This window comes from Corvus cornix, chromosome 4 (genome assembly GCF_000738735.6).
Source record: "Corvus cornix cornix isolate S_Up_H32 chromosome 4, ASM73873v5, whole genome shotgun sequence".
Taxonomy (NCBI): Eukaryota; Metazoa; Chordata; class Aves; order Passeriformes; family Corvidae; genus Corvus; species Corvus cornix.
This window is the reverse complement of record NC_046334.1, coordinates 10,504,141-10,527,221: the sequence shown is the minus strand read 5'-3', so window position 1 is coordinate 10,527,221 and position 23,081 is coordinate 10,504,141. Positions and strand designations below refer to the sequence as shown.

Genomic DNA, 23,081 nt, shown 5'->3' with positions numbered 1-23,081 from the left:
AGATCCTGGACACCAGGGACAAGGGCCTTCTATCACACTTCGTAGTATTCTGTTCTGTGGGGCTTTTTCCCATCTTATTTCCACCATCTTCTTAATCTAGCTCCAAGATAGTCCTCTGTAAGAATATAATTAGAGCTGAACCACTGAGTTGCTTATTAATGGCAAGAAATAATTGACTGTAGCAAGGGTGCTTTCTGATTACTGAATGCTGTCTTCTGGCTGAAATCTCTTCAGGATTTGGACTAGAAAATATCTCGTATTTGCAGTAATCAAATTTTTGGGATTTTTTTGGGTTTTTTTTTAATGAGCTATTGAATATATCCTTTTAAATTTTGCTTTACTTTTAAATTATATTTAGAGACACTGGGAGGGTGTATTTTGAAAGATTGTCCAGTCATCCTCTACAAGTTGGTAATTTGAAGGACAAATGTATCACCTTTTTGTGTTAGTACTGTTACTCTAGAATGTTGAGGGGAAAAAATCAAGAAGCAGTGTGGAAGGTATCTTTTCAGCTTTATACCGGCTAGGCTAGTACTTTAATGTCTTAGAAAGCCTTGAGCAGCTTAGAGAGGTAGCACGGGCGATCTAGCACTTTAGTAGCTCTAAAATCAGTACCTGTATCAGCTGCAAAGCAAATACCATCAGTAGAAGCAAAGAGGGAGAAATATAGCTCCCTGCTCACTCAATTTCCTGCAGTTAGAAGCTTTCAAATGAGACAGACAACCAGAGATGTTCACAGGAAGATAGCAGAGCCAAGAGAGGGCGGGGCCTCCCTTGATTGTCTCTTTTATTAGGAGAAGGGGAAGGGGAGGACTGGGGGCGGACCCGGGGTGACCGGCCAATCAGACGTTGCTAAAGAGTTTGAGTTACATTTGGTTTTGCCCGTGCTTGGAACAAAGGAGCTCAGAGCACATGTCTTTGGGAGGGGGGAGGGGAAGCTCAGAACAGGCAGCAACAATTTCCTATTTTTTTTTCTTTAAAGCTGGGTTGTAACTCTTAGTAACTTAAAAGTGCATAGAACAGTAACAAAACAACAGTGCAAAATATAATTGGAATCTATCATCCCTACAACTCGACAGTACCTAGGATGTCTTTAAACTAGTTGCCCAGTCAAAACTCAGGGGTTTAGTCAGGACATCTATGGCATGGAGTATCAGGACGAAGATTTACGAAATACAGTGCAAAACCTGAGCGCAAAACAGTGCAACTTAACTTAAGGGATTAACATCAAAATCTGCAGTAGGGGTTTACATGAGGGTGCAAAATCAGGATCCTTTTTACGGCGTCTCTTCCAGGAGGCAGTTTTAACCTCCTTAACTTTTGAGGAAGTGACATAAGGTTTTACCCATTTCCCTGGGATCCATCTCAGTCCTTGAGGGGTAGATACACTGGCATACCCACGTCCCCAAGTTACAAGTTTGTGTGCTCCTTGGATTTTTTGAGTCTCTGGGTCCCGGATCAGGACTTCTGGATTTTCCTTCAGTTTCTGTCTCCCGGTGTTCTGGAAATGACGATAGATGGGAGGGTTTGGATCCTCAAAGGTGCCATTCAGGAAGTTTATGGTAAACAGTGCTTTGCTGAGTCTGAGGACAGGTGAGTTGAGTTTGGTGGTCCCTGATTGTTGTAGCAGCATTCGCTTGAGGGTTTGATGGGCACGTTCGACAATGCCTTGTCCAGTTGGGGAGTGAGGAATACCTGTAACATGTTGAAATCCCCACTGCTGACGGAAGTTTTTAAATTCCTGAGAGGAGTAGGCAGGTCCATTGTCAGTTTTTATCTCTTTAGGTATACCGAGCACAGCAAAAGCTTGGACAAGATGTTTTTCAACGTCCTTAGCCTTTTCACCTGCATGTGCAGAGGCATACATAGTACCAGAGAAGGTATATCAATAGAAACATGAACGTATTTTGATCTCCCAAATTCAGGGAAATGTGTGACATCCATCTGCCACACTTCACCGCTATTAATGCCTCTGGGATTGACCCCCATGCCCAGTGATGGAAGCTGTAGCTTCTGGTAGTTGGGACATGTTGCCACTATTGGTTTTGCCTGTGTCCGCGATAGATGGAACATGCGGATAAGAGCAGGAATATTTTGATGGTACATGGCATGGCTCAATTTTGCTTGTTCAAAAACTTGGGGGAGCTTTGGTAAGTCGGCTGATAGAACTATGTCTGCTGGCATAGCCAGAGCATCAGCTCTACGATTACCTTCCACAATAAATCCTGGCAGGTTTGTATGGGACCTCACATGCATGACAAAATAGGGATGCTCTCTGTGGGAAACCAGATAAATTAATTTTGAGAGCAAATCATAAATTTTTTTGTTTGAGATTTCTTTTAGGAGAACATGCTCAGCTCTAACAGTTACTCCAGCTACATATGCTGAGTCTGTGACCACATTAAAGGGTTCTTTGAACCTCTCAAATGCTCTAACGACAGCTGCTAGTTCAGCTACTTGTGGTGATCCCTGGATTACCTTGATGTCAGATTCCCACTTTTGCGTCTGTGGATTTTTCCATGTGACCACGGACTTTTTACTTTTTTCTGAAGCATCGGTAAAAATGGTAATCGCATCGAGGGGTTTTCTACTTTGCATCTCTCGAGGGATGAAAGAGAATGGCAGATTAAACATGTCATGTTTTGGGTAATGATTGGAGATTTGGCCTGAGTAACTATCCAACGCAAATTGTAAATTTATATTATTTTGGAGTAGGTGATCTAATGCATCAGTTGTTACAGGTAAGTAGATGCATGCAAAGTCACATCCTGCCAGGGTGCGGAGCCTTGCTCTACCCTTCATGATAATTTTTGCCATTAGTTCTTGTGGCTGTGTGATGGTTTTAGGAGGTTGGAGTGGAAGGAATACCCATTCAATTATGATGAGGGGTTCCTTCTGCTCTTTGTCCCACTGAAATATGAGGCCATGAAAGCGTGGTACCTTCCCTAGAATGACAAGCTTAAAGGGTAGGGAGGGCTGATACCTGTGTGCTTGTCTGGTGGAAATGAGCTCTTGTACCTTTTTAAGAGACTGCCTTGCCTCTTCTGTCAGGGATCTAGGGGATACTGGACCACCTTCCCCTTTTACCAGGTTTGCAATAGGAGCTACATCCTCTGTGGTGAGTCCTAACCAGGACCTTAAGTACTTCAGTGTCCCACAGATCTGTTGCACTTCCTCTAATGTTTTTGGGTTATTATTAACGGTGACAGGTGTTGGGGTGATAGAGGTTTCTGTGATTTTGAGTCCGAGGTATTTCCAAGGGCTTGTTCTCTGCATTTTTTCAGGTTGTAATTCAAAGCCCTTGGCCTCTAGGGCCTCAATCACCATGTTAAGTGTCTGCTCGAGATACTGATTATTGGGAGCACACACTAGCACATCATCCATGTAATGTAGGATGATGGCTTTCTCTGCTTTGGCATGGATGGGAGATAGAATTTTAGCAATATACTCTTGGCAGAGAGTTGGGGAATTTTTCATACCTTGGGGAAGCACAAGCCAATGATAACGTTCCATGGGAGTTTCACGATTAAGAGATGGTACAGAAAATGCAAATCGGGGGGCATCTGCAGGGTGGAGTGGAATATGAAAGAAGCAATCTTTAATGTCAAGAACAGCTAAATGCCAATGTTGCGGGAGCATTGAAGGTGACGGCATACCTGGTTGAAGGGGTCCCATGTCTTCAATAACCTTATTAATTTCTCTAAGATCTTGGAGTAGCCTATATTTGTTCTTTCCCGGTTTTTGTATTACAAACATGGGTGTGTTCCATGGGCTGTTAGTTGGAACTATATTTCCTTTAGCCAATTGTTCAGCTACTAATGTTTTGAGTGCCTCTTAAGTTTTCTTCTTTTAGCGACCACTGGTTAACCCACACGGGTTCATCTGTTTTCCAAGTTAATTTCTGTGGATGGCACTCTGCTCCAGCAGCCTGCAAGGGAAAATTTTGACGTCTAGGGGTGATATCGATTTTTGTTCCCCAGAGACATGGCATCCCTTCCCCATAGGGTGAATTTGGTGTCTGGGACATATGGACGAAGCGTCGCTATTTGTCCTTCAGGACCTTCAATTTGAATGGTGTTTTTGGACTGCTTCACAATTTGGGTACCTCCAATCTCTTGTATGATGCCCTGAGATTGCAACTCCCATTGCGCAGGCCACTTGTCAAATGGAATGATAGACACATCAGCACCTGTGTCTATCATTCCCATTATACTGATTTTTTGTGATTTGTGATGGAGCTTACATTCTATTACAGGTTTGTTGTTTCCCAAAACCTCAGTCCAACAGATGGCTGGGATATGACCATCTGTGGGCAGGTATTTGGGCAGTGGAATGGCCTGTGCAATGACTTGACCCTTTGGCATAAAGTACGGCGGATATATACATTGTACAATTAGGTTAGAACACCCGTTCTGATCCATTTTCATGAGTGTGGGTGTAACCTCTATCCCAGCAGGTGTTTCCCGAGTGTCCCCAATAACAAAAAGGTATGTGAAGTCTGGCATGTGGTCCACATTCTGGAATGAGATGGGTATTACAGTCTGTTTGTTGTTGTTGAAATGGTGTGCTTTATCACAGGTTACCTTAAACCTGAGTCCAGAAGTCCAAGTTGCTTTGTCTGCAGCCCTATTTATGTCTGAACGAGGAGCTGTTAGGACGCGTTGGGTCGCTAGTTTCCCTGCTGTTGACCTGGGGAAACAGTCTTTGGAGAGTTTTTATCAGCAGTTATAATCGCTCTGCAATTGCAAGCTACATGTCCCTTTTTCTGACAACGATAGCATATAAAGTTACTACGCGATTGAGTTTCCCCTGTACCCATAGCATTCTCCACAACTTCCCCAACCATCCCCACTTTTTTCAATAGGGGAGCAGCTGTGTTCAGCTGCACCTTCTTTGTACAGACTTCAAGGATGGATTCAACAGTAGGAGGAGGATGCAGAGGGAGAGTGAGGATGACTTGTTTGCAAGTATCATTCGTATTAACTTGGGGAAGTTAGAGTAGGAGCGCTTGTTGGTCAGGATTAGGGACCTGGGAAGAGACAGCTTCGCACAAACGGTTATAAAAGTGAATAATATTTTCATTTGGCAATTGCTTGATGGTGGTATAACGAGAGTTAGGAGTTTGAGATGGTAATGATGTTAAGGCCTTTTCAGCAGCACGTGTGATTTCAGTAAGAACTGGACAAGGGATAAGCATTGCTTGTTTTTGAGGATTTGCCATATTATTGTCACCAGATAAAAGGTCTAATGTGATATAATTATTCTCAAAGTCCAGGTAATTATCTGGAGTTTGCCACAAAATTTTTAATAAATCAGATAAAATTATTTTCCATTGCTTTTTCCACATCATAAAATCACCAGGTGTGAGAAGAGTTTGCATCAATGTAAGTAAATCATGAGGTACAAGTAAGTGAGTTGCAAAAGTAGCACTTAAAAGGCTCTTAAAATAATTACTATGCATTCTAAACTCCTTAATTGCCTTGCACAAATCCTTAATATTAGAATAAGGAAAGGGTTTCCAGTCAGGGTTTGAGAGAGTGTAGTAGAAGCAGTTGGAGTTACTTCCTGGTAGCCATGGGTTCCCAGATTTAGAGAGGTAGTCACAGGATTGTGGGAACCTGGGGCGGGACAATGGGAAGCAGGGACGGGGAGTGGAGGGGCAGGGGTGGCGAGTGGAGGCAGGGGCGGTACTTGAGTCATGGGCGGGCACAGAGGGAGGGGTGAAACATGACACTGTGGGCGTGGGGTTAGGGGGCGGGGTCAGGTTCTGATGCGGGAGTGGGAGGGGATGGGGACAAGAAGGGATTTGTGGGGTGGGGGAGAAAGGGATTGTGGAAGGTGTAGTTTGGGGATGAAGAAACATTGCGTCCACCATTATTGGAGACAAACAAACTCAGAGAAAAGCGGTTGGGGGGAGGGGTTTTTTCCCAGGCTGCGAGCACATGGCAATGGCTGACCCTGGGAACAAAGAGATCAGGGGAGAAGAGGTTTTTACACACACTTGAAACATGAGGGCTAGAAACTGGGGACAAAGGAGTGGGGAAGAGGGGTTGGGAAGGTCCTGGGACGGGCTCCGGATTCCCGTCCAAGGCAGGGTGCTGAGGAAACATGGGTGAGCCAGGAGGACGATAGCTCTCCTGTGCTGAGAAGCAGTCTGCTCTAGCTGTGTTTTCCAGCGTAGGGGAAGAGGGGTCGGGGACACAGGGGTTGGAAGAGGGTGTAAGGGAATTAACAGGGGGCTTTTCAGAGGCTTTTCATGTACTGCTTTTTTCTCTGGCAAATTGTAACTTAGTAACAGGAGAGGAAAGAATTTTGAAACTGTTTCATTTCCTGCACACCTAAGAGGAGAGTTTTCTCCCCACCTTATCCCAAAATTCAGCAGATCTTATGTCTTCGGAGGTCAGATTAGGAAAGTACTGAAAAAGCCATCGTACAAAAGATTGAACTAGATTTTTAGGGTATTTATGCCCAGTTAAGGAAAGGTAGCTTTGAACTTGGTGGTATATTTCTCTATGGTGTGCAGCAACTTCAGATCCCATTACGAATGCACCACCACAAACCTCAACCCCAACTCACCAAAAAGGAGGAAAAAAAAGAGAAAGTTTGCACCGGCACCAGCTTAAGACAGGAGCCCCTAAACCAGCAGGGAAATACCAGAATTTTGGATTTATCACAGGAAAGCAGGTCCGGAGAAAAAAAAACATGCAAGAAGGGTCTTCTGCTTACCAGCCGTTCCCGCGCCATGTGGCGTGGGGGAGGGTACAGGCTGAGGCTCTGGGCTCGATGTTACACAAAAAGTAACAGCTCGCCACACAGAGCTGGCACAGCAGGATGTGCAGAGCTAACTCCAGCAGACACACAGCTGCCGGGACACCCTGAAAGTCTCTCAGAACCGGAGTTCAGAGATAGCACGTTGGGCGCCAAATGTGGAAGGTATCTTTTCAGCTTTATACTGGCTAGGCTAGTACTTTAATGCCTTAGAAAGCCTCGAGCAGCCTAGAGAGGTAGCACGGGCGATCTAGCACTTTAGTACCTCTAAAATCGGTACCTGAATCAGCTGCAAAGCAAATACCATCAGTAGAAGCAAAGAGGGAGAAATATAGCTCCCTGCTCACTCAATTTCCTGCAGTTAGAAGCTTTCAAATGAGACAGACGACAAGAGATGATCGCAGAAAAGGTAGCAGAGCCAAGAGAGGGCGGGGCCTCCCTTGATTGTCTCTTTTATTAGGAGAAGGGGAAAGGGGAGGACTGGGGGCGGACCCGGGGTGACCGGCCAATCAGACATTGCTAAAGAGTTTGAGTTACGTTTGGTTTTGCCCGCGCTTAGAACAAAGGAGCTCAGAGCACGTGGCAGAGGCAAGTGTACAAAGCAGTATCTCAAGGCTTTTTACAGGTGCAGTTCTGTTTAATACCTTTTTTTGGAAGTGTAACATATATTCTTTACAGCCATTAAAATTAAATTTTTGAATATCTGGATTAAGTTAAGGATTGCATACTCTCAGTATTGCCAATTAGTTTATTTCCTTCATTGATTTCTTGGTTTTTTTAGGCCCAGCATACAGTTTTGACAAATCTACTTCATCCTGCATTTCTACAAATGCCCTTCTTCCTGATCCTTACGAATCAGAGAGGTAGGCTTTTTTTTTCTTCTCCGCATATTTCTTTACTGGTACATATTTAGGGCCTAATTTTGCAAACCTTTTCTCATCCAAAACTTAAAAGATGTGTAAGGGTGTGTAAAATGGAAGCCCTGCTCTGTGTGTACCTCAACCATAGGCTCTTTCTGATACTCTGAAATATCTAAATAAGTGATTAGTAAAAGACTTGCTTTAATTTCCATCGAGTACTTGAAGATGTGGTGCTTCACCTTGAGAACTCTTGCTCCTCAGTGCATGTACATACCAGCAACCCCAGCTCTGTGGGGACTGCTGGGGTTCTGATATGTTATTGAGGGTGTTCCTGAATTGAAGCCATCATTGTGCAGTAACAGTACATTGGCACTTTAAAAAAAAAAAATTTTCCAAGTCAGCCCAAGCTTCCCACCAAATCTCAGTCTTGGCAAAATAGAACATGTGGAAAAGAAGAAGGGAAGGAGTTCCATATAGATGATGATGATGATGAGAAGAAGTTTTGTTGTTAATGTTATTAGGTTTATTATTAGCTTTATTGTTATACTGAAGTATTAGGCTTTATTCCAGTAGCATTGTACTTCTTGAAAATTAATACTGCAGCCACTCGCTAATTCTATGCCCTGTTCCTGTTGCAGGGTGTATGTGGATGTCTCTCTCATTTCCAGTGCTGGAGAAGGATTGTTTTCAAAAATAGCAGCAGAAGCCAGTACAGTGATGTCCTTCTATAACGGAGTGCGAATTACACACCAGGAGGTAAAGAAGAGAAAAAAGTCAGTCTGAATTTTCATTGCACCTTCTGAAATTTTCTTTTCATAGTAGGATCTTACTCCCACCACCTTCCCACCCTTGATTTAACACAATGGAGTTTAATTGAAAGAAAGTGCATGCTCACCTATGTACAGATTTTTAAAAGTGTGGGTTGTTTTTTTTAATTACATATACCCATGAAAAGCTTTATTTGCATGTGTTTTGAATGTTGGCTTTCAAACTGCTGACAAAGTTGACCCCTCCACACAGACACTGGATTTTTGCCTTGCAAACTAGGTAGACAGCAGAGACTGGGCCCTCAATGGAAATACAATATCCCTCGATGATGAAACAGTCATAGATGTGCCAGAGCCATACAACCACGCTGCCAAGTACTGTGCCTCACTGGGGCATAAGGCCAACCATTCCTTCACTCCTAATTGCACCTATGACCCGTAAGTACAGTCCTGTGTTTTGGGGCAGAACCTGCAGCCCAGCTGTCTGTGCTCACATGGGGGCCCTGGGCAGCTGGATGAGGAGCAGTGGTGGGCTGAGAGTAAAGAGTTGAGGCACTGAAGGAGTTTCTGCTCACCTAGGCTGAGTTGGAAATGGGCTGGCATTATGGGTGCTTGATGTCTATTGGGACTTACACCATGGAGTATCTTGAAGTTTGCACTTGTTAGTTTTTTCATGAATTTTATGAGTTGCTTCTTGATTGTAAAATGCATAATCACAGCTCCCTAAATCCTAGCTTGGCTAAAACTGTGCTATATTTGCTGAACTACCGATGCTTTGATAAATCAGTATTTTTGCTCTTATTCTTAAGTCTTTATGAGGTTGACTCAAGTGTGCTAATTCGATATCAGATTATGCAATATTGCTCTGAAGTGAGTGAATTCTGAAACTGTAAAAGGGACTGGCAGAGTATGTGAATTGACAGCTGGGCCTAGCAAAGGTGTTTTTTTTCCTAGGTTTGTTCATCCTCGTTTTGGGCCCATCAAGTGTATCCGTACCATCAGGGCTGTGGAGAAGGATGAGGAATTGACAGTGGCTTATGGGTACGATCACAACCCTGTGGGGCAGAATGGGCCAGAAGCACCGGAGTGGTACCAGCTGGAACTGAAAGCTTTCCAGGCTGCTCAGCAAAAGTGACATGGGAGCGCTTTCTCCATTCAGCAAACTGAAACAGAAACTTGGATCTATGCACTACCTTTATACTGAAAACTGGACAGCCAGGGATTGTTCATGCTGTTGCATCATAACTTTGCGTTCTGTGTTAAGAGATAAGTTTCTTGCATACTAACTAGGTTGACTATGTTACTCATAGCAGATTTCAAAAATAGCTAGCATTGCACCAGTCTTATCTGAACAAATTATTTAATACTCTATACAAGGTGTGGTATTCTCTGGTAGCTTCTGCTTTTGCACCATATGCAAAGATGCCAAAAGACTAGAAAGAAACTAAAATGGGTATATCATTCACTTTTAGTCGGCAGACTTAGTGTTGCTCTCTCTCTGCCTAGGCATTATTGTGCAACTGCATTTTGCATATATGCCACTTGTGATGATAACAGTAATATTTTGATATTCTCTAATAGTAGCATAATTTTACCTTTTTAAACCTTTGATCTGAATCTTGCAATAGAGCAGTTTATTTATTAGCATATAGGAGGCTGGATTTTAACTCCCCTTTCCTCTTGTCTGTTGTTCTTTCTACAAATCCCCTTTTGGAGGAGAAAATCCTTTCTAACTAGTGGAAAGGCTTATGTGTGTATGTGAGAGTGCTGTGTGTTGGTCTCTGTAGCTCTCTAAATATTATAGCAACAAGTCTAAACCTAGTATTTATTTAGCCTTTACGGCTGGCTTATTTTATTTAATTTATTATTATGACATGCAAATGAAGCTGTTCTTTGCATGAAGATTTTGTGAAAAGGAGAAAACAGACTTGCTGTTGAAAGACTTTCAGAAGTACGTGTTCTGGAAGGTGAGCACATTACTTGCATCAGTGTCCATGAGTTGGTTTGTGTATTTCACCTGTTCAAGTGGCCAGTTCTCAAGGCAAAAGATGCTTGGATCTCCCATGGATTCTCTGAAAGGAGGTGCATGTATTTGAGGGAGACTGTAGTGCTTGGTGAAGGAGAGCAGTATCTTTTCTGTGTGTTCGCTTGACAAGACAACATAGCCTTATAGCCATCTTTTAGTAGTTCTGGTTTAAGATGCAGTGAATTAATATAGTTTCAGGTATCAAAATAAGACTTTTTTTTAAAGAAAAGATATTAAAGGATTGTTTTTGAAGGACAAACAATGAATGTAAAAACATCACTTGATGCTCATATTTAGCAACAGCAATCAATCCATAGCTTTGTTGCAGCCAACAGTGGGGGCTTGTGAATATTCATCTGCAGGGCTATGTTCTGGGGTTTTTCAGGGGTAGGGAAATTGTCGTGCAGTTATTCAGATACTGTACTGGTCTTGTCTAATGCTGTATAAGAGACAAATAATGTATTGTCTTGGTCTGGATACTGGAGCCTTTCTGTGACTCTGATGTTCTCTTTTGGGTTTAGCAGCTTAGGAGAAACTCAAATGCATTTGCAACACTTTCTTTAAATGTTTGTAGTTTTAAAAAGTTTGTATATATATAACATAAGTTATTTGGGAATCAGACCTACCTTTCTATTGCAACACATTTTGGTTGCTTGCTTGAACTGTTGGAGGTGTCTGGCTGTCTGGGGAGCTGGGCAGGGAGAATGTTTGGTAACTGCGGGTGGAAGGATGAGGTTGCTGTTTATGTGCAGTCTGAGAATCCCTGCTCTGGTACCTGAGGAAAGTTAGGAATTACTCATAAGAACCTAGGGTTCTAAGCTGGGCCTCTGTTTAATCCCTGTGGCTGCTCATAAACATTTTCCATCACCTCACCATTTCAGTTTACATGGAAGCTACTCTGTGCATGTGCTGGGACGGGGGACAAGCAGGCTCAGGGTATTGTGACACTCCTTCAGCAGCGCACACTCACACTGCACGTGAGCTGTGACACCTCCCATCTCGTCGTGCTGGACACTCAGGTTGCAGCTCTGCGTCTCATCCAAGTCAGAGGTGACAGCTCAGGGACTAACCTGAGTGTGCAGAGACACATCTAACCTCACAGGTGAGAGGGAGTTGGCAAAGGTCAGTCAGCTGCTCAGCTTCAGTAAATGATTCTCAAAAAGAAATATGCATGACTTCATCTTTCCCTACTTGCCCATGGGTAGGTCATCAGCCACTTGCAGGAAAGCCTCTGGTAGGGAGCTATCATGTGCATCTTGGGGATTATTCTGCCAGGATCATGAAGTTCGCAAAGTTGAGGCTTGAGTTTAGGTGCAGGGAAGAGCAGAATGAAGATATGACTGAACCCTGCTGTGAATTGATGGTAACTCCTTCCACAGTCTTGATGAGCTGCTTTGGACTGCTGGCGTATCTGTGCTCGCTGGGGAATTGTGCTTAAAATGTTCTGATCTCTAGAGCTCCTTTGCCTTCGTTCCTGATCAGTCTCTGATTCCTCTGCTAATCTCCTCTTTGTGTGGAGTTGCTTATGTTTTAATAGATTTGTCGGTCTTCATACTGCCTGATTTTGAGATAAATAGACTATAGGTGCTCTTTGTGCATCAGGCTTGAAGACTGTATGCTAAAATAGGGAAATTCTAGGAAAGAGGGGCACTGAGATATCCTGTGTCTTCACAAAAAATTTGGTGAGAGTCAAGCAGATTCTTTAGTACGTGTGTGTAGCCTGGCAGGTAGTGTGCCACAGCTGTGGCTGTTGTCTCTGTTAGCTCTGCTATCCTTCTCAGCTCTGTAAAATCTGTTGGTCCTTCTATAGCGCCCTTCTTCAGCGACCAACCTTCTATAAAAGTTGTTATTATGGAGCTGCTTTGGGTTGATTCAGGACCAAGCCTGTTAACTCTTCTTTGTTTTCTCTCTCTTCCTGGTCTGTTAGAGTGGAAATGGCTGGGATGGCTTTTGCCACTGGGTGGTGAAAGGGCTCAGTGTGTCCTTCAGAGGTGTGCGTTGGCAGCTGCTGGTGCAAACACAGGTTAGTTACAGAACTCCAAATAATGCCTTAACTTGGTCAGTGTGTTGCAGCCCAGTTTCTGGGGCTCACTAGAGGGCAAGACCAGCTTCACAAAGCTCCTCAATCGTAGTGTGATGACATATCCATAGACACGAGACTTACACCCAACCACGGTTTTCATTTGGGGCAGAGGAAGCATCACCTTGCACAGCAGTCTTCTCGGGTGTGTGGGATGCAGCTGACTACTGGTGAATATGCAATAAGTAAAGAAGCTCCACTTCTTAGAGTTTGCCCAAAGACCTTTCCTGTTGGCACACAAGCTGGGAGGAGAGCTGATGCCTGTCAGCTGAGCCTGGGTGTGCAGCTGGCTCTTGGGATACCCATTGTGACTAAAGAATAGCATAGAAGAACCTTGAATTACTGTGTTTTTCAGGTACAGATCAGTTCCCAACATCTGCCTTTGGTCTGCAGTGCTGCACGTGGCTTCTCTGTGATGGGAGGTTTACTTGAGCTCCTCTATGAGAAGCCTGTATCACCCTGTATTAGAGGCTGCTGATTGTCTCTTTAAAAAAAACCAAAAAAATCTGGAGTGGGTCTTCCTGCAGTGGCAGCACAGGGTTTTGTCACCAAAAATACAGAAACTTTGTTTCCTGAAGAAGTGGGTACTCTCTGAGACATGAGAGCCAGAAAAGTTGCAGCTCAGAGCTGCCTGCTGCTGGGGTCATTCCTCTGAAAAAGAAGGAAAAGGAAAAGGACTTAGGCTGTGGAGGGGGTGTCTGAAGTTGAGTCTTGTGCTATAATTTTACTTTTGGGGATCCTGATTTTCTTTTAAAAAATCTGAAAATGCTTTTTTTCCTTTTTTTTTTTTGATACTAATTATAAAAACTTACCCTACATAAATACCTGTAAATCTTGACTGCTGAAAAAGTCAAAGGAAATACATGGAAGTGGCTTTTCAGCAGTAAAATCTGTGAGAGCTTTTTGTTTTTTTACATAGGTGCCACAATACCTGTTAGGATGGCTCATGCTTTTAATCAGGTGGAGCTCCTAGGGAGGTTTTGGGAACTTTGGGAGGCCATGGGGTGAGGCTGTGTGTTTTGGGAGGAACTAGGCAGGCTTCTCCTTGGCACAGCCTTTCCAGATGCAGCAGTATTGCACACAGATGGCAGTGGGTTCTTTCCTGGGCCTCTCGTAGCGTGTTGTTGGTGTGGAAGCAAGAGCTCTGTCAAGGATTTCTCACCCTCCTCCAGGCACTGGAGGAGCAGAGTAGCAAACATATCCCATCTGGTAAGAGAAACTGGGAAATGATGGAAATTGCACTTTTTTGTTTCCTTCCCAGCTGTCTGCCCTTGTCCTTCAGTCAAACCAGTACTCACCACTTGGGTTGTGCCAGGGGTGCAACGGTGTTGCTTCTGTCCCAGAGACCTCTGTGGTATGTGTCCTTTCACTCAATTTGATGGTCTTCAGGAAAACAGTCCCGTTGCATGAGGTAACATTACACAGAGCCAGGTATCTACTGCTTTGTTCTCCTGTGGCCCAGCAGACTTGCTGGAGCTGTGGGTGCCTGAGGAATTCACCCCCGAGCACTTAAAAAAACCAAATTGCTTTGGAAACAATGTTACTGAAGTGTCTCCTTACATGCTGCGGTGCTGCATGTAGATGCCTGTTCTTCACTTCCACTGCACTGCTGGTGTGCAGTGGAAGTGCACTGCTGGTGTGCCAAGAGCATCCGAGGAAGGAAAGCAGGCATGGGAGCAGCTTCACCTGCAGGTGGAAATGGGCTTCATCTGCAGTGAACTTGTTCCTTTTGTTTCATGTACTAGAAACATGAGAACTATATTTTTGGACAAAGAATTTCTAAGCAGTCTTATAAGGGATTTTTTATTAAAGAAAAAAAAAGGTGCAAGATTGAGTGCGTGTGTACTTGCCCCCAGATCAAAGGTTTTGAACACTAGGGTCTCTCTCTCTTGAATGGACCCTCCTCTGTCTTTGGGCAATGGAACTTCCTGCCCTTTTTCTCTTTACCATTTTACTGTAACTCTGTTTTTTTCCCCTGGGAGAAATATCTATACAAAAACTATAAGCAATTAAATGTTCAAGCCATAAAATCACAAGTGTGGGAAGACGCGCTTCACAAGTTTTAACATTTGTATGTAAAATCATGTTTGTATGAAATATTTTCATGGTAGAATGAATATTTGAACAAAAAAGATAGTAAGATCTAAACCAGATTTAAAGGGTTGTCTTTTTGTAAGATGCAAGTATAATTGAATACCAGTAAGTAGTTGTTTGTTTGGTTTTTTTAAGGGGAGATGCAACAAATGATCCTTACAGATGGTCATTTCTGCTATTGGGGGAAGTATTTATGCAGCATTACCTGCAGTTGCCATAAATACTTGCAATAGCAAGGCTAGTCACATCTTCAAGACGTACATCTCAGCTTGTCCCTTCATGATATCGTACAAACGACTTATCCCTCCTTTCTGCAGATTCCCTTCTAGAAAACTTTTCCTACTGTAGCTGTAACAAATTTAACTCTGAGCTAAGATCCAGACTAAAATTGTGTATTAGGTAACAGTTTCTGCTGGGCCTTCTACTATTTTAATACTCTTTAGCCCATAATTACTGGGTGTCTCTGTTCTGAAGAGCTAAGTGCTAAAGAATATTCTTTGGGGTAAGCTTATACATGTGTTAACAGTTTACCCCAGAGTATCTAACTTGTATACAGTACTTGATAGGTGTTTTATGACATTTGTACTCGAACTATGAGCCTTACTGAACATCTGTAAGTTTATTCATGACTTTTAAAAAACGGATGACTCTAAGAAAGATGTTTATGTGAATGATGATTGCCCTTCCTTTGATGTTATGAATGAGGTTTTTATAGTGTGTTTGGGTGTATGTGCAAGGAAGCAAGAAAAGTGTTTCTGGAGAAAAACAGACTTGACAAACATTTGTAATAAGTGAATTTTAAAGATTGCTTTAATTGCGCTATGAAGGCAATGCAAAAATAAAATATTCAAAAGAAAACAATTGTCTCTCCTTACTATTTGTGTGTCACAGTTTTGGGCATCCTCTGACCTCACCCCCTTCCTTGTGTCCTGTGTGACCAGTTTTTGCTGATGCACAGGAGCAGGATTTCACACAGTTAACACATGTCTAGGCCACATTATGTAAATAGTGAACGAATACCTGACACCACTTGTTTTTTTCTGGCACCTCCACTGCTTTTCTTACTCTTCTTTTTCAATGCACATAACATGGCCTTCAGTTATGTTGTGGTATCAAAGAACATCCCACCCAAAGTATTATTAACTGTTGTTTTAAGGTGTGGTATATTTTCCTCTAAGGCAGTGGGAAGGTGCAGCAGGGGTGGCCAGGCAGGTAACTTATTCCTCTGTCTCCTAATTCCATGTACACACCCTGCTGGGTGAGTGGTGAGGAAGGGGGCAGCGCTTTCAGTGCCTGCCCTGCCTTATGCTCCTTTGTGGTCACAATTGCTGAGATAACTGAGCCTCTCCTGCCTGTGCTGGGTGGAGGTGTGCAGACTGTGTCCTCCCTTCTCTGCAAGGATGCAGAAATGACATTGCCCCTTGAACCTTCACAGTTGTAAAGGGCTGGAAGAATGGGTGCTTGGTATGTATTTGCAAGCTGTGTGGAAGATGACACTGGGATTGTGGATGCTGCCATGTGCTGGCTTCACCCAGCCTGGCTGTGTTCCAGTCCTGCCCTGGTGTAATAAGCCAGTACCCTGTGGAGGTGCAGTGGGTTTATTTAAAGAAATTATACCTGACCTGTGAGCTGATTTCTTAAAAATGTTTCAGGGGTAGGCAGGTTTTAGTGGTGTGCTTGTTAGGATTTGGCTGGAAGTGCTTGGGGGGGGTGTTAGAATCATAGAACCATTGAATCATAAAGGCTGGAAGAGACATTCAAGGTCATCCAGTCCAACCATCCGCCTGCCACTACCACTGTAACCCCTAAACCACATCATCCAGATGCCTCTTGAATACCTCCAGGCATTTGTGACTCCACTGCCTCCCTGGAAAAACCTATTCTAACACCTGACTGCCCTAACAGTGAAATATTTTTTCTAATACCTAATCTGAATCTCCCCTGTCTCAGTCTAAGGCCATTTTCTCTGGCCCTCTCACTGCAGACATGGCAGGAGAGACTGATCTCACTGCAGCCTCCTCTGAGGGAGTTGTAGAGAGTGATGAGGTTCCCTCTGAGCCTTCTCTTGAGACTAAACAACCTCAGTTTCTTCAGCGATTCTTTGTAAGACATGTTTTCTACACATTTCATGAGCCTTGCTGCCCTTCTCTGGACATGATCCAGCGCCTCAAAATCCTTTTTAAACTGGGTGGCCCACAGCTAAATACAGCACTTGAGGTGTGGCATCAAGTAAGGGGGATGATCACTTCTCTAGTCCTGCTGTCTACTCTATTCCAAATACAGGCCAGGATGCCCTTGGCCTTCTTAGCTACCTGGGCACACGCTGGCTCATGCTGTATCAACTGGCACCCCCAAGCTCTTTTCTGTCGAACAGCACGGGTTCTTATGCTCTTTCCAACAGAGTGGGCACCGATGTGCCAGGGGAACCTTTGCCTGTCAATCTAAACAAACTGATCACACAAGTCATTAACTGTATGTGTAGAGTTTCATGGAATCTTACAATCACAACATGGTTTAGATTGGAAGAGATCTTAGAGATCATCTAGTTCCACTCCCCCACCACGGGCAGGGACACCTTCCACTAGAACAGGTTACTCAAAACCCCATCCAGCCTGGCCTTGAACACTTCCAGGGATGTGGCATCCAACAAGACCTCTGAGCAACCTGTGCTACTTTCCCCAACTCACAGTATTGCGCACGTGTGTCGTGTGAAACAGCACTTACAGCTGCAGGGGAAAAAAAGAAAAAGGCGCAATTGCTGTGGAGAAGGGCTGGGTGGAGTGCCAGGTCCCGGCAGCCCTGGCGTGCCCCGGGGCGGGGCGGCTGCTCCCGGCTGCAGGCGAGGCGGGAGGGGGCGGGCGGAGTAGCCGCGTCCCTGTGTGGGTCGGCAGGATTTCCCGATCTCGCCGGCTTCTTTTGGTATAGGCTCGGAACTCCTTTCCCCGGGCGTGGAGTAGGAGCTCTCCCGACGCTGCCCGGGGAATGCCGGCCGGGCCGGTGCCGCTGCAGGTGAGGGCTCTGCCAGCGGGATCGGGACGGAACAAGGGGACACGGGAGGACACGGGAGACGGGGCTGGAGCCGCCCCCGGAGAGGGCGTGCGGTGACCGGCAGCACCCACGGGGAGGGTCGGGGCTCTGCGCTGGCTGCCCGAAGGGAGCAGCAGCACCTTCCTGGAGAGGTGCAGAGCTTAACTTCCAAATGGGACAGAACCCGGGCCCCTGCGCCTCTGTGGGCTGCAGAAACCCCGAAGGGAGAAGGTCAGCGGTGGGGTTTGAGGTGACGATCCCACATTCCGCTCCAGAAACATCGGGAATGGTGTGCCAGTCACCTGCCAGGCAGTAGCCCTAGGGACTTCCCAAAAGGCCGCTTGCCTTCGGTCACTGAGGAGTGAGCCCTCTACTCGTGGTACCGGTCCTGCGCACCAGCCGGTACCCACGGGGTGCTGATGCTCCTGTCCCTTCTCTCTCTCCTGCCTAGGAAGAGCCATTCTCCCGACCCTGGAAGGCCTTGGCACAGCTCGCCAGTCTCTGTGTTCGGGGGTTTATGTGGCAATCAGAGCAGAATGGATCGGTATCGATATTTCATCTTTAACCAGAAGAACATGGTCGTGCTGGGGATGTTCCAGATAGCCTTCAGCACCGTGTGTGTCACCAGTGGGTTCATAGATGGCATTTTCAGAACAGAGTCTCAGCTGGGCAAATCCAGAGCTCCAATTTGGGCTGGCATGGTAAACTCGTGCTATGTTTGCTATGCTTTGTTCTGCAGTGCTTTTTCTCCCCACTGCTACCTCCTAGTACTCATATTGGTAGTGGGGAGGGAAGCCAGGATTTCTTGCCAGCTCTTCCCTTGTTTTATCCTTTGAACTCAGTTAATAAAAATTTCCTTATCATGATATAGGCAGAGGAGTGCAAGCAGACTTCCCTCTGAAGGAACTAAATTAAATACATTTCTGCTGGATAATGTAGAAAATGGGGCATAGTGACAATTGACAGGGGTTTTTTTTTGCAGAACTACAGTGACCACAGAGAAGCCACCAAAGATTAGGAGGGAAACACTTCATTCTCTGGTCGGGTAGATGAGCATCTGGGTGATGATCTCTGTCCCACAGCACAGTGCCCCTAATTTTGGTACTGCAGTGAGGAGTGGGCAGGAGGTATTCCTGCTCCCTGGCATTCAGCACCCTGATTTACCCTCCTGAGCCATGCTGCAAGGAAATTGCACTGAAGAGCTCTCTCTAGTGCAGAGGCTACCTATCTCCTTTCATTAGTATATTTCTTTCCTCTACAAGGTGCATATGGACCACCTTAAATCAGACTTATTCAATCAGTTTCATTGTTTTGCCCTACCCATAAAGCTCTAATTAGCAGTAGCAAGGCTGTGCACGTAGCAAGATGCATCTCACCCATGTCCTGCCCCCCAGGAGATGCTACAGAGGAAAAGAGAATATGAGCAATTCTCTTCCCATGTCTGATGCAGCCATTACTCTGATCCAAGCCTTGAAAACAAGGGCTTTTCATTACTCTGTAGCAGTTTATCTTCCAAATCTGATACTAGTCTCCCAGTTGCCAACTCCTTTTGTGCTCTACAGGTGATGGGAGTCCCAGGCATCCTGGCTTTGTTCTCCTCACAGAGGAAGAATCCATTTCTTGTAAGCTAGAGGGGCAGATGGGTGTTTGTATGTATGGGGCAGGGGCAATATGTTGGGGCAATCAAAAGCAATATGAGGAGGGAATGATCTGACTGGTCCTCCTGCAGGATTAAGAGCTTATTTCTTTGAGTTATCTTCACAAAAGCTGCTGTGTTCATAAGCAAGAGGAGGATGCAGTGTTGCCTTGCTTTCTGCTGTAGCAGACAGACACTGGGCCTAACAAAAAGCAAAAATCTGTAAAAACACTTGGTTTCAATGCTTTTCTTTTGGTGGTCCTTCATGTTGTTAAGCACTGTGTACACTAAAATATGAAATGAGTTAAGAGGCTTGCATTTCCTAGTCAGGTTTCTCCAGCCGTGTAAACTCCAACAGGGGATATTGTATATAAGTAAGAGAGCTCTAAGACAAAGTCTTTGGGAAGCACCTCTGATTAATATTCAGGACTCGGCTGTAGCTCAGAAACTCAGTATTATGAAAACCTCTACTTCTCTGTGTTTGGCTTCTAAGTGACTGTTGCTACTGGGGACATTGTATTGTTATGGTAGGTCAAAGACTACATCTAATGCTTGTATTTGCCAAAGGACAACTTTAATTCCTGCTCCCCTTCTTTTTCTCACTAAAATTCTCTATCTATCTAGGTGAATGTACTGATAGGTGCCTCCATAGTCTCTTGTGTTGCCATCCTCATTGTAATAGTTTACAGCTCCTTCACACTGAAGTATGGTGAAGAGGAGGAGCTGAGTTCTGCCCCAGTCCATGTTATCCAGACTGTAAGTATTGATATAATGATTATTACTGGGAACATGACGCCCTTAATCTGCAAACAGTACCAGATGTGGCTTACAAACAGAACCAGATTTCTAAGAGGGGTGACACTAGGTCAGGTTGGCTGCTTTTGCTTCTGAGTGCAAAGGGGTGGTGTGGGTTGAGCCATGAAAAAATACTGGTGCTGCTCAGTGAAATGTGCTGAGAGTATCCCTTCCCTGGTTTGAGACAGTGATTTCAAGGCTCGAATCTTTCCAGCAGGCACCTCAGGTGATAAAGTTAACAGCAGTTACAGGTCAGCTGGTTAAACCTGGTGTTATTTCAAGTGTATCCTCCACAGTACAGCTGAAGAGAAGTAATGAAGCCCTTTTGTATCTCCAACCTACAAGCAATGGCTTGCTGTGGGGGTGAAGGCATTCCAGATAGATGAAGCTGATCATTAGTTTATTGCAGGACAAATCTATAAGGTGCAGTGCAGCAAGATGATGTTTCTCATATTCAGTATGAAGAAGAGCAGCCGTTCCTTGGGTTTTTACTCATTGTTAAAGCTATTTCCAAACCCCATGCCATTGCACAGCATCTTACATTTAATCATCAGCCTTACTTCACTGCTTGCTCTGTTTGAGGTTCACACTTGGTTTGTTTTTCAGAACACAGAAAAACGTTAAATAACACTGACTACGAATCAATCTCCTATCAGGCAATCAAAGCATTCTTGCAGTCATTAGATTATTTTTTGGTGGGGAGTGTCACTTTTTGAATATGGCTTTACTGTCTCCTTTTCTGTTTGCAGAGGTTTGTACTCAATAAAGTTGTCAAGGGTGCTAACATAGCCATGCTGGCTGTATCCATCTGCAGTGCATTTTTTGTGCTGGCCATGGCTTACTTGGGATGCCTGAGTCTTCCACGCTGCTCCTGCTATGACAGTGTAACTGGGATGGTGAGTGAGGAGCCCAGGGCACAAGTTTATTTATACTGAGTGCAGGTGAGAGGGGAAGAAACTGGGGAGAAAGTCTGTTTTTCTCCTATAAATCTAGTCTCAGCTCCTACGTCAGTCATGCAGGGCTAATTCTAAGAAATCAAGTGGGATGTTAGAAGGGTTTTATATTTCTTATATTTTCTCCTTTTACTATCTTCCTCTTATTTACAGTCTCACGTAAGATCTAATATAGGTTATCTCTATTTTCCAAACCATTTGTGGTGAAGCTACTGTGGTCCCATTTCCCATAAATCCTGCTGTCCTCAAAAACTGCTTCTCTCATCTTTAAGCCAACAGTTGCTTCTGGTGCAGCATTACGAATACTCACTGGTACTTAAACACTGGAACTTCAGTAATAAAAGTATCTCCTGTACTGTGTGTGAAGTGTAGGGGTGCTGACATATATCATTTACTTCTCGTTCATAAGGACTCTGCCTCAAGTGGTGGTGCACACAGTGTCTCTGCTAAGTGAGCTCAGTAATAAATACCAATTACTTCTCTACTAGAGCAATTCTGATGCTGTGTCATTAAACATGTACATCAGACCATTTGGTTTGGTAAGGAATTAATGGGTGCAGGCCACAAGGCAGCTGTTCCTGAATAAAGACACTGAGTGGGTAACGTGAGCCTGCTTTAAATTTTCAAACTAAAACTTGTTAGGAGGAGTGAACTGCACAGACTTTTAAAATGAGTTCAGGTGTATCTTCTTGAACAAATTTCCAGGTGAGGTATTTGATGGTGCTGTTTTTTTCATAGGAATGGTTGCAACCTAGTGAGGACCAAAATCAGACTGTGGAAATGGTTTGTGCTGTACAAAGTGAGTAACTCTTTTGCCTCCATGTATCTGGATGTTCACCAGGGATGAGGAAGGAACATTCTGAATAAGATTTACATCCCAGTCCAAAATCCTGTTAACCAAAGGGATTAACAGGATCCTCAGGATTTTGTGCAAACATCTATACCAGGTTTAATGGTTTTCTCTTTCTTTTCTCACACAGGCCCTGGGGGGAGAATTTTTAACTTCAGAGATCGGTTTCTGGCCCAGGATGTAGATGCAGAAGAAGACACATCCAAACCTCCACCATATATCAGAATGACTTGAAAAAGTAGCCAAATGTGGCAAGAGAGATGCAATAAGTTCTTAAAGATGGTTATGCACTTTTCCTTGGCCTTTTGAAAAACACACACAGAAAGAGAGAACTACTGAATGCCCAACACTGAGCAGAGATCACAGTGCAGAGGGAAAGATCTGCAGGTGATTTTGTACTTTCAGACTTTGTATAGTGAAACTACCTTATTGCCTCTGGAAAGTGAGAGCATTTTTTCCTCCAGCTTTTGTACTCAGATCACGTCTTATTTCACTAGAATTCATCATGCAATTTGTGTAGCAGTTCTAGCCTTAGGCATTTAAATATTAAATACAATTCCTTTTTCTTCAACTGTTATCTCAATTACTCCTTCTTACTGCATTAATTATTTGGATGATAATGAAGGACCCACTTCATCCTTGAGCTTCAGAGTGTTTTCTTCTTGGTAGGAATGGAGGTTTTTAATATCAAACCTTGATAACACCATTCAGGTACCGCTGTCAAAATGTGGCTTCTGTGGGATGTACATGTGTCAGTACAATTAGTTTTAGTGCTGAAGTGTAACTAGAGTGGAGCAGGAACTGCAGCTGCAGTAGCTCCTCCTATGAAGTAACTTAAATATAATGAATTCAGCTCAAGTTTTCCTATTTCTACTTTGTAGATTGAAAGTTTAAAAGAAATCCTTATTTTAGGCCCATTCTGCTAAAATTTAGTACAGATTTAGACCAAGGTCTTTTGTTGTATTCTCTCTAGGGGGCCTCTTGGTCCTCTAGACCAAGGAATTACAGTTTCCAGTCAGGTTCTGTCATCTCCTGAAGTACACAGAATTTGCATATGTACTTTATGTTTCAGTTTTAGGTCAATGTCAAGTGTTTATCTTGCCTTCAGGCCTTGAGCAGGAAGTGGTAGATGACTTATCCCATGATATAGATTAACAGAGCATTTGAACAGGGCCTGGAAAATAAGCTCCCATCTTGAGAAAGTGGGTAGTAGGGTAAGTCATGC

General features: G+C 44.1%; 2 protein-coding genes across 7 annotated transcripts in view; both read left to right on the top strand.

The window, feature by feature from the left end:
• Positions 1 to 15,456, top strand: part of SETD7 (SET domain containing 7, histone lysine methyltransferase) — a 29,576-nt gene extending 14,120 nt beyond the window's left edge. Inside the window, exons 5-9 of one of the 2 annotated variants that reach the window (XR_005601709.1) lie at positions 7,550 to 7,631; positions 8,267 to 8,384; positions 8,676 to 8,833; positions 9,350 to 12,444; positions 13,763 to 15,456. Coding sequence is in view for 1 of the 2 variants with exons in the window: in XM_039550613.1 (XP_039406547.1) it covers positions 7,550 to 7,631; positions 8,267 to 8,384; positions 8,676 to 8,833; positions 9,350 to 9,530 (539 nt within the window). In the remaining variant the exon portion in view is untranslated. Of the gene's footprint in view, positions 1 to 7,549; positions 7,632 to 8,266; positions 8,385 to 8,675; positions 8,834 to 9,349 lie in introns of both variants that reach the window. The other variant, XM_039550613.1, reaches the window with a different exon arrangement.
• Positions 15,457 to 17,416: 1,960 nt separating this feature from the next.
• On the top strand, positions 17,417 to 22,499 carry LOC104697277. Of its 5 annotated transcripts, XM_039551514.1 has the most exons (7): positions 17,417 to 17,604; positions 18,074 to 18,166; positions 19,185 to 19,244; positions 19,883 to 20,014; positions 20,803 to 20,949; positions 21,745 to 21,805; positions 21,987 to 22,499. In XM_039551514.1, exons 1-7 carry the CDS (start codon positions 17,578 to 17,580, stop codon positions 22,088 to 22,090), a joined length of 624 nt encoding a protein of 207 aa, XP_039407448.1. In that variant the 5' UTR covers positions 17,417 to 17,577; the 3' UTR covers positions 22,091 to 22,499. The 5 variants fall into 5 exon arrangements, 4 of the variants coding, with proteins under 4 accessions (XP_039407448.1, XP_039407449.1, XP_010410396.2 ...); XM_039551515.1 differs by lacking the exon at positions 19,185 to 19,244 and having other exon boundaries at positions 17,418 to 17,604; XM_010412094.3 differs by lacking the exon at positions 17,417 to 17,604 and having other exon boundaries at positions 18,074 to 18,323.
• The last annotated feature ends 582 nt before the right edge of the window (positions 22,500 to 23,081 follow it).

Coding starts and splice junctions, on each gene's coding strand:
- LOC104697277 (XM_010412094.3), top strand. CDS start 18,159: ATGGATCGGTATCGATATTTCATCTTTAACCAGAAGAACATGGTCGTG. Junction 20,950..21,744: donor ATGACAGTGTAACTGGGATG/GTGAGTGAGGAG, acceptor TTTTTTTCATAG/GAATGGTTGCAACCTAGTGA. Junction 21,806..21,986: donor AATGGTTTGTGCTGTACAAA/GTGAGTAACTCT, acceptor TTTCTCACACAG/GCCCTGGGGGGAGAATTTTT.